This window comes from Apodemus sylvaticus, chromosome 20 (assembly GCF_947179515.1).
Source record: "Apodemus sylvaticus chromosome 20, mApoSyl1.1, whole genome shotgun sequence".
NCBI lineage: Eukaryota > Metazoa > Chordata > Mammalia > Rodentia > Muridae > Apodemus > Apodemus sylvaticus.
Genome location: NC_067491.1, coordinates 4,098,300 through 4,109,139, shown reverse-complemented (window position 1 = coordinate 4,109,139; position 10,840 = coordinate 4,098,300). Strand labels below are relative to the sequence as shown.

The following is a 10,840-nucleotide window of genomic DNA, read 5'->3' as shown; positions in this document are numbered from 1 at the left end:
TCTTTTATAAACATTAATAAAAATTATTTTTGAGGCAGGGTTTCTCTGTGTACCCTTAGCTATTCTGGGACTCACTCTGTAGATCAGGCTGACCTAAAATTTAGTGATCTGACTGCCTCTGCTTCCTGAATGCTGAGATTAAAGGCGTGTGCAACTGCCACCTAGAACAACCTATGCAATCTATGTTTCTTGAGACTTGTGTGTGTGTATTTTCTTATTTATTTATTTATTTATTCATTTATTTATTTATTCATTTATTTATTGTCTCACTTTGTTGCTCTGGCTGGCCCGGAATTCATTATGTAGACCAGGCTGGCTTTGAACTCTTAGATATCAGTCTTCCTGTACCTTTCAAGGGCTGGAACTAAACATGTATGCCACCACACTCAGCTACTCTCCCCATGAACTTTTACTGCTTTTCTAATTATTCCTTTTTCCCCTTTTACTATTTAAATTTGGAAGGATCTTTAGCATTTACTGTTTGACTTCTACCAGAGTGTTTTTCTCTACAATCTCCTCTATTTCTCCATAATCAGTTATCTACAGTGTAGGTTCTACATGACTGTAATTGCTGAAAATTGATAGATCTGATCCAATTTCAGGTGCCTGAACACTATGGATGTTTAATTTACTTTAAGTAAGAATTTAATTTAGTTCAAAAGCAAAATAGTTCCTCTTATTTTTCCTTATTGAGTTTGGTCTGAGTGAAATTAATGATTTTTTTTCAGTTCCTTGGATTGAAATTTTGTGTGTCAATTGGCAATATTCCTTTAATATTTTTTACTTTTTTTTATTTTATTAGATATTTTCTTTATTTACATTTCAAATGTTATCCCCTTCCTTTGATCTTAATTCCTCTTTTGTACTTTTGTTTTATTCCTACTTGTCAAGACTCAGATTAAATGTCATTCCTTATGATGCTATTTATTGGTTCTAATTCAGACCACTGAGTAACTCAATTGCCTTTCAGTTTTAAAATCTTATTTAGATCATTACATTAACACTTCACAGGCTGAAATGTACCTTCAACTTTCACATTGTAGGTGATCTCTTAATTGGGTACCTAGTAGGTGTGAAGGAGTTTGGCACACTGTAGGAACTCATTCATTAAAAGTTCAATTCTTGAACTCCTTAAAGAGTCACTAGCTTTTTGACTCTATCCTTGAATGCTTGCTTCACCTGTTGGTTCCTTAGGGTATAAATGAAGGGGTTCAATAAAGGAGCAACTGAAGTAATGAGGAGGGCTACTCCTTTATTGAATGCGCCCCCTTCTTTTGCTGAAGGCTTAACATAAATGAAAAAGCAGCTCCCATAAGAGAGGGAGATGACAATCATGTGGGAAGAACATGTGGAAAAGGCCTTTGTCCTTTGCTGGGCTGAGGGGAGCTTGAGAATTGTCCTGATGATGAATGCATAGGAGATAGTTACCAGTATTAGAGTCACCACCAGGGTTACAGATGCCACCAGAAAGACCACTTTTTCTATGAGGCTTGTGTCAGAACAGGAGAGTTCTCGAAGAGGCTCAAAGTCACAGAAATAATGATTTAACCTGTTGGATGCACAAAAGTCCTGCTGACTCATCAAAGTGATGGGAGGTATAATGACCATTAACCCAGCCAGCCAAGAGCAGAGAACCAGCTGGGTGCAGACTCTGTTGCTCATGATTACCATGTAGTGCAGGGGTTTGCAGATGGCCACATAGCGATCGTAGGACATGGCAGCCAGGAGGTAAAACTCTGTTGCTCCAAGAAAGATGGCAAAGAAATACTGAGCGAAGCAGCCAGCAAAGCTGATGCTCTTGTTTCCCGTGGCAATGCTGACCAGGACCTTGGGAATGAAGATGTTTGTGAAAGAAATTTCTAGGAAGGAGAAGTTCCGGAGAAAGAAGTACATGGGGGTGTGAAGGTGCGAATCCAGCAGGGTGAGAATGAGGATGGCCAGGTTTCCAATCATGCTTAATACATAGGCAAGAAAAAGAAAAGTGAAAACTGCTACCTGAAGTTCAGGGACATCCGTGAGACCTAGAAGGATGAATTCAGTCAATGAAGTTTTATTTTTCATTTCTTGGAAAACAAACAAACAGACAAACCTGAGTGTCAAGATGGAAAAGAGTAATCGGGGTGAGAGAGTTAGAGGTGTTCTGAGGTACACCAGAGGAACCTGCAGAAGACAGAAATGAAATGGACCATGAGCTTTCCCAGACTGCGCACCCATTTGCTTGGTCCTTCCTATTTTCATTTCTATCCTACATTCATTTATATCCTACGTAAGAAAGTTCTTGCATTTCTTCACACGGAGCTCTCTCTTGGGCCAGCAAAAAAGGAATAGCTGTCTCACAGACAATGTCTAATAAGTCTGTGTGATCAGTGTGGGCGACTTTTCTTGAGGAGATGTGACCAAACATACGTCCAACCCAGACTGAATATTGATAAAAGACAATAGAAATGGCTTCACTCAAGTCTTGGGAAATTAACATATTACTTATGGAACCATTAGTGACACAAAGGCAGCCACATGACAATCGCTCACCACTGGAGATGCCCCAGCTGCCTGCAGACGTCTCCACTGGGTCTACTCTCCTCCCGCAATTGTTTCCTGCTTAGCAAACCCTGAGTGGGTTTTGTGAGTCTTGAAACTGTCTGAATCTCCAGACCCTTATAAGCCCCCTTCCTTCCAGCAGGAAATGGTTGTACAACATCAGATGATTAGCAGATGCCTGGGGCAGCTGCATCTTTTCAGAACAGCCACAAATTTATTGTCCCTAGCATTGCTTTCTTTTCTTTTAAAAAGGTTTCTATTTTTTGAGAATTTCATACAATATATTTTGATCATAGTCTTTCCCCTAACACAATCCTTCCTAGATCTTTTCCTAACTCACTACCCACTCAACTTTATGTTTTTCCTCTCTCTTCAAGCAAACTCCAAACAAAACTAAAACAAATGCACGCATGCTCATACTCATGCTCATGCAAGCACGTGCACACATACACATACACACACTCACACATACACATATACACAGACACATACACTCATGCACACACACACACACACACACACACACACACACACCAGAACATGCAGTTCCATTTGTGTTGACCTAGTGCTCCTGAACGTGGGGACTGTGTGGTTGATATAACTCAGGGACATTCCTTTGTCAAGTGACAGATTCTAGTCCAGACTCCTCTTTTTCTCTTTTTTTTCTTAGCTATATTCTTTACATTTCAAATGATTTTCCCTTTCCTGGATCCCCCATCCCAGAAAGTCCCATAAGCCCTCTTCCCTCTCCCTGTTTCCCAATCAACCTCTTCCTGCTTCCCTGTCCTGGTTCTCTTTAGCATTTTCATGTAATCTTTCATATTTATAGTAATCACTCATGTTTCTTTTATTTAACTTGATGTTAAAATATAGAGATTTTCATTTCTGCTCAAAATTCCACAAGTCTGTTTTGAATGTGTCAGTCCATTAGTAGCCACAGGTCTGTGCATTAGCAATATGTCACTCTGTTATTTCTACATACCTGCTGTGGGGGAAGTCAATAAGCTATGAGATTTAGAATAACAGACTGGACTGTATGTACGCATTCAAATACATTTGCAGTCTTTAGATCTAGAGTTCTACTTTGCTATAAGAGGAGATTTTAACATTTGAAGGAATTTTAGGAACCTAGGAAATTTGAAAGCAGGTATTTTAGAGCAGGATTCATTAATTTCTAGATTAGTTTTCTTTGATAATTTGCTAAATCACATATAAAACATTTTGCAGGGAATCACATGAAGCCATGACACCCCTCTTCCTTCCTTCCTTCCTTCCTTCCTTCCTTCCTTCCTTCCTTCCTTCCTTCCTTCCTTCCTTCCTTCCTTCCTTCCTTCCTTCCTTCCTTCCTTCCTTTCTCTCTCCTTCCTTCCTTCTCTCTTTCTCTGTCTGTCTGTCTGTCTGTCTGTCTGTCTGTCTCTTATTGAGGCAAGATCTTATGTAGCCTGGGCTGACATCAAAATGTATGTCAAGGATACCTTTGAATGTCTGATTCTTCTGCCCCCACCTCTCAAGTGCTAGCATTACAGTTTGTGTCACAACTACTCAATATAAGGTCTTTAAAGAGAATCTATATGTGACACTTCATGCATATTTCAAATTTCCTTATTTGTGAGCTCATATGGTTAAAAGGTCACATTATCTGGGAACTTTCTTATTGATGTATTCAGGGTATTTCCTAGCTATGGTTTTTAATAAAAATTCATAAAGTATCATATTTAAGAATATTTGAACAGAATTAATTTAATTTCATATATACATATAAAACTTAAAAATTTTACAAGATATATTAATTAACCCAGAAGCTCTGAATACTCAAGACACAATTAGCATATCAAATGATTCTCAAGAAGAAGGAAGGCCCTTGTCCTGGCAAGACTTGGTCCAGCATTGTAGGGGAGTACCAGGACAGAGAAATGAGAGGGGGGGGGTTATTGAGGAATGGGTGGAGAGAAGAGGGCTTATGGGACATATGGGGAGGGGGGAACTGGGAAGGGAGAAAGCATTTGGAATGTAAACAAAGAATATAGAAAATAAAAAATAAAAATAAAAATAAAAAAGATACTTTTGCTGTACATGAAATATTTTTTCCGTTTTATTTTATTGTATTTAAATTTATTTTTCAGATGTTGGTTGCATTTTACGAGTGGATTGAAATCCATAGTTGAAATAAAGAATCAAGAAAGGTTACAAATGGGGCTGGAGAGATGGATGAGAGGTTAGGAGCACTGCACGCATGAAGGAAAGCCACATATACACACAAAGCAATAAAAAAATCGACATAGTGAATACTCTGTTCTTTTAGTTACCAACCTGGAATCTTCTGGAAGAGGTTGAACATTTACATCTGCATCTGTTTCAGGCTTTACAACCATAGAGAAGCGATGTCATTGAAGCTGTAAACATGGAAGACATTTCCTTACTTGATTTATCCAAAACGTTATAGTAGAAATTTAACTCTAAAAGTCCTGAGAGTGGATAAAAATGATAAATTGCACAATTAGACAATAATCCAAGTTATATTGCATTTTCTCCATTTGCTACCATCACTCTACGTTATAGAAATCTGTGACCTTCTAGGGCTCCTCGTCCTAAGAATTAGCCTTTTGTTCTCCTGTCTCTTCTCAGAGTAGTAGGGACTTAATGAGTTCTGTTTCCCAACTCAGTCAAATTGAAGCAGAATCAAAGTGTTTGGACAACATCCTATCTTTAAAAAACTGGGTCAATAATTAGAAGGACTTTGAGGAGAAAAGTCGTCCTGGATTTTTCTAGTCCAGAATACATGTGGCATCAGAAGGTAGAATATGAACCCACTGTTAACCCCAGATGATGCTTTACCCAGAGTGGCACAAGTTCCACCTGCTGAGCTGAGAACATGCACTGGGGGATCAATTGAGTGAAGAAGTTCAAGCAGCCCTGGGGATTCTGGTTTGGAAGAAGCTAATGAATGTTCTTCGTTGATAATATTGGGGACAATCTTACACTACAGCAAGGGAGAAAGCCCAGAGGGTCTAGCTTGGAGGGAGACTGTTGGGTCACTGAAGTAAGAAAGAGAGCATCACTTGTGGAGGAAGGATGGAGTCATTATATTTTAATTTCTCAGTGGGTAGTCACAGCTAGTCCTGGCTGTGGAGAGGAAGACTAGTTGGAAGATTTTGAGGTCATGAAGGTCCTGAAAAGCCATATTTTCTAAATACAACTAGTCTGTTATTCATTAGCCCTTGTATATACTTTTGCCAAAGGCAGTAAATAGCAGTTTTAATATTTTGAGGGAACATGCAGAAATAAAACATAAAACAGGTAAAAGTGTTATACTCAAAGTAAGGTAAGAGTAGAGATGCATATCAGCCCATGAGTTTCTAAGGAAAAACTCACAAATCTCCAGTTTAAGTAAGAGAGGGTCTTAAGATGTACATATACAATATTTTCACCTAGGGACAACTTCTCGAGAATGAATTTGTCTGGCTAATCACCTACTTGCTAATAAACACTAGATTTGCACAGGGCAAATTATCCACTGTTTTAATGCCTTCCCACACAAAATGTCACTCAATTCTTAGGGCAGTGAGACCAGGAAAATGTGGTCAAGCAAAATGTAGCACAGCAATCAATTTGTTTTATTAGCATGCAAGGCGATGTGTATAATTATAGAATTTCATACATATTTGTCATTATATTTTTTCTTATTCATCTTCTCACGTCCTTTCCTTCCCATTGGCCCCTCCTCCTAGTGTCATTTTCCCCCACAAATAGTCCTCCACTCTTCTGTCGTAGCAGTTCCATTACATTTTCTTCCCCACCCACCACTCTCCCTTAAGATTGCTTCTTCCCCTCACATATTCTCATTTCTACTTTCATGATCAAATATACATGTACATATATATGCATACACAGTATAAATTAAAATTTGTATTCTACATATGAGTGAAAAATGTGCTATTCGTCTGCCTTATTTGGCCTAACACAATGACCTTCTATTGCACCGATTTTCCAACAAATGTCATGGCTTCATTTTTTAGTAGTTTAATAAAATTCCACTGTATCTATGCGAAATGGAAATTTCTGATTGTGCCATGAGATGCAGACTCGTATGATGGTTTCCTGAAGCCGACTCATGTGATGTTTTGTGGAGGCAAGACCTGTGAGAGAGGCACAGCACAGAACTCCTGGCATTAGCTGCTGATTTGTGTTTGGTGTCACTTTTGAACTGGACTGCTGGTATCCTGACAGACTCTCGCTCCTTGTGCTGTTCTCTTTTTAAAATTTATTTATTTATTTATTTATTTATTTATTTATTTATTTATTTATTTATACTCCAGATTTTATTCCCTTCCCATCCACCCTCCAACTGTTCCACATCCCATAATTCCTCCCTGATCCTCTCTCTACACAAGGATGTTCCCCGCCCCTGAGACCTATAAATTCTCTGGGGCCTCCAGTCTTTCTCTCTTTTTTTAAATTGAATATAATCTTCATTTACATTTCAAATGGTGAAAAATTTCCTGGTTTCCCCCCTCCCCAAAAACCCCCAACCCCTCCTCCCACCCTGTCTCCAAGTATGTGTCCCTCCACCCGACCCACTCCCACCTCTCCCCCTCTATTTCCCTTTGTTGGGGCATCTATTGAGCCTTCACCTGACCAAGGACCACTCCTCCCACTGATGCCCAGCAAGGCATTCCTCTGCCACATTTTTGGCTGGAACCATGTGTACCCCTTGGTTGATGGTTTAGTTCCTGGAAGTCCTGGGGCGTCTGGGTGGCCAACATCATTGTTCTTCCCATGGGGCTGTAAACCTCTTCAGCTCCTCCAGACCACCATCCAGCTCCTCCATTGTGGACCCAATGCCCAGACCAATGTGCCTCTGTATGTGTAAGGCTCTGGCAGGGCCCCTCCGGAGACAACCATGGCGGCCTGCTCCTTTTGGTATGGACTTCTTGTCGTCCATAATAGTGTCGGGGTTTGCTGACTGTTTATAGGATGAATCCCCAGGTAGGGCAGTCTTTGGGTGGCCTTTACTTCAGCCTCTGCTCCACACTTTGTCTCATTTATTGCTCCTGTGAGTATTTTGTTCCCTTTCTCAGAGGAACCAAAGCACCCTCACTTAAGTCCTCCTTCTTCTTGAGCTTCCTGTGCTCTGTGAATTGTAACTTGTTTATTTTGAGTTTTTGGGCTAATATCCACTTATCAGTGAGTGCATACCATGTGCATTCTTTTGTGATTTGGGTTACCTCACTCAGGATGACACTTTCTAGTTCCATCCATTTGCCTAAGAAGTTAATGAATTCATTGTTTTTAATAACTGAATAGTACTCCATGTGTATATATAACACAGTTTCTGTATCCATTCCTCTGTTGAAGGACATCTGGGTTCTTTCCATCTTCTGGCTATTATAAATAAGGCAGCTATGAACATAGTGGAGCATGTGTCCTTATTACATGTAGGAGCATCTTCTGGGTATATGCCCAGGAGTGGTATAGCTGGGTCCTTAGGTAATAGTGTCTAATTTTCTGAGGAATCTCCAAACTGATTTCCAGAGTGGTTTTACAAGCTTGCAATCCCACCAACAATGGAGAAGTGTTCCTCTTTCCCCACATCCTCTCCAGCATCTGCTGTTCCTGAGTTTTTCATCTTAGCCATTCTGACTGGTGTAAGGTGGAATCTCAGTGTTGTTTTGATTTGCATTTCCCTGATAACTAAGGATACTGAACATTTCTTCAGATGCTTTAGAGCCATTTGAGTTTCCTCAGTTGAGAATTCCCTGTTTAGCTCTATACCCCATTTTTAATAGGGTTATTTGATTCTCTGGAGACTAACTTCTTGAATTCTTTGTATACATTGGATATTAGCCCTCTATCGGATGTAGGGCTAGTAAAGATCTTTTCCCAATTTGTTGGTTGTCGTTTTGTCCTATTGACTATGTCCTTTGCCTTATAGAAGCTTTGCAGTTTTATGAGGTCCCATTTGTCGATTCTTACTCTTAGAGCATAAGCCATTGGTGCTCTATTCAGGAACTTTTCCCCTGTGCCCATGTGTTCAAGGTTCTTCCCCACATTCTCCTCTATAAGCTTCTGTGTGTCTGGTTTTATGTATAGATCCTTGATCCACTTGGAATTGAGCTTTGTTCAAGGAGATAAGAATGGGTCAATTTGCATTTTTCTGCATGCAGACCTCCAGTTGATCCAGCACCATTTGTTAAAAATGCTGTCTTTTTTCCACTGGATGTTTTTAGCTCCTTTGTCAAATATCAAGTGACCATAGGTGTGTGGGTTCTTTTCTGGGTTTTCAATTCTATTCAATTGATCTTTCTGCCTGTCTCTGTACCAATACCAAACAGTTTTTTTTTTTTTTTATCACTACTGCTCTGTAGTAGAGCTTGAGGTCAGGGATGGTGATTCCCCCAGAAGATCTTTTGTTGTGGAGAATAGTTTTTGCTATCCTGGGTTTTTTGTTATTCCAGATGAATTTGAGAATTGCTTTTTCTAGATCTATGAAGAATTGATTTGGGATTTTGTTGGGGATTGCATTGAATCTGTAGATTGATTTCAGCAAGATGGCCATTTTTTACTATTTTGATCCTGCCAATCCATGTGCATGGGAGATCTTTCCATCTTCTGAGATCTTCTTCGATTTCTTTCTTCAGAGGCTTGAAGTTCTTGTCATACAGATCTTTCACTTGCTTCATTAGGGTCACACCAAGGTATGAAATACTATTTGGGACTATTGTGTAATTTCCCTAATTTCTTTCTCAGCTTGTTTATCGTTTGAGTAGAGGAAGGCTACTGATTTGTTTGAGTTAATTTTATATCCAGCCACTTTGCTGAAGTTGTTTATCAGCTTTAGGAATTCTCTGGTGGAAGTTTTGGGGTCACTTAAGTATATGATCATATCATCTGCAAATAGTGATATTTTGACTTCTTCCTTTCTAATTTGTATACCTTTGACCTCCTTGTTGTCTGATTGCTCTGGCTAGAACTTCAAGTACTATATTGAATAGATAGGGAGAGAGTGGGCAGCCTTGTCTGGTCCCTGATTTTAGTGAGATTGCTTCAAGTTTTTCTCCATTTAATTTGATGTTGGCTACTGGTTTGCAGTATATTGCTTTCACTATGTTTAGGTATGGGCCTTGGATTCCCGATCTATCCAAGACTTTTATCATGAAGGGATGCTGGATTTTGTCAAAAGCCTTTTCAGCATCTAACAAAATGACCATGTGTTTTTTTTTCTTGAATTTGTTTATGCCGTGGATTACATTGATGGATTTCTGTATATTGAACCATCCCTGCATCTCTGGGATGAAGCCTACCTGATTGTGGTGAACTATAGTTTTGATGCATTCTTGGATTTGATTGGCCAGAATTTTGTTGAATATTTTTGCATCGATGTTCATGAGGGAGATTGGTCTGAAGTTCTCCTTCCTTGTTTGGTCTTTGTTTGGTTTGGCCTCCAGTCTCTTGAGGGTTAGGTGCATCTTCTCTGACTGAACCTACCCAGACCTGGCAGTCCTCTGTTGTATATGTGCTGGGGGCCTCATATCTGCTGATGTATGCTGCTTGGTTGGTGGTCCAGTGTTTGAGAGATCTTGGGGTTCCAGGTTAATTGAGACTTCTGGTCCTCCTACAGGGTTGCTCTCCCCCTCAGCTTCTTCCAGCTTTTCCCTAATTCAACCACAGGGGTCAGCAGCTTCTGTCCATTGGTTGGGTAAAAATATCTGCATCTGACTTTTTCAGTTTCTCGTTGTGTCTTTCGGAGGGCAGTCATGATAGGTCCCTTTTTGTGAGCCTTCCATAGCTTCAGTAATAGTTTCAGGCCTTGGGTCCTCCTCTAGAGCTGGATCCCTCTTTGGGCCTATCTCTGGATCCTTTTTTTCCCTAAGGATCCTCCCCATTTCCATCCCTGCAGTTCTTTGACCCAATTCTTGACCCAATTATGGGTCAAGAGTTTTGACTGTGGGAAGGCAACTCCATCCCTCACTTGATGCCCTGTCTTTCTGCTAGAGGTGGGCTCTACAAGTTCTCTCTCTTCACTGAAGGGCATCTTTAATCTAGAGTCCCTCCCTTTGAGTTCCGACAGTCTCTTACCTCCCAGTTCTCTGGTACATTCTGGAGGGTCTCCCCAATCTCCTACCTCCCAAGATTGCCTATTTCCATTCTTTCTGCTAAAGCCTCAGGGCTTTAATCCTTTTCCCCCACCCAATATCTAATCCTGTTTCCCTCTTCTCATCACTCCAGCCCCTTTACCTCCCAGGCCCCTCCCTCCCACCCCCTTGTGATTACTTTCTTCTCCCTCCCAAGTGGGATTGAGGGC

At 40.2% G+C, this 10,840-nt stretch overlaps 1 protein-coding gene across 1 annotated transcript; it reads right to left on the bottom strand.

Annotated features, from left to right (window-relative positions):
• Window positions 1-1,131: 1,131 nt before the first annotated feature.
• Window positions 1,132-2,061, bottom strand: LOC127671227 (olfactory receptor 2AP1). The gene has a single exon (XM_052165959.1). It carries the CDS (start codon window positions 2,059-2,061, stop codon window positions 1,132-1,134), a length of 930 nt encoding a protein of 309 aa, XP_052021919.1.
• Between the last annotated feature and the right edge of the window lie 8,779 nt (window positions 2,062-10,840).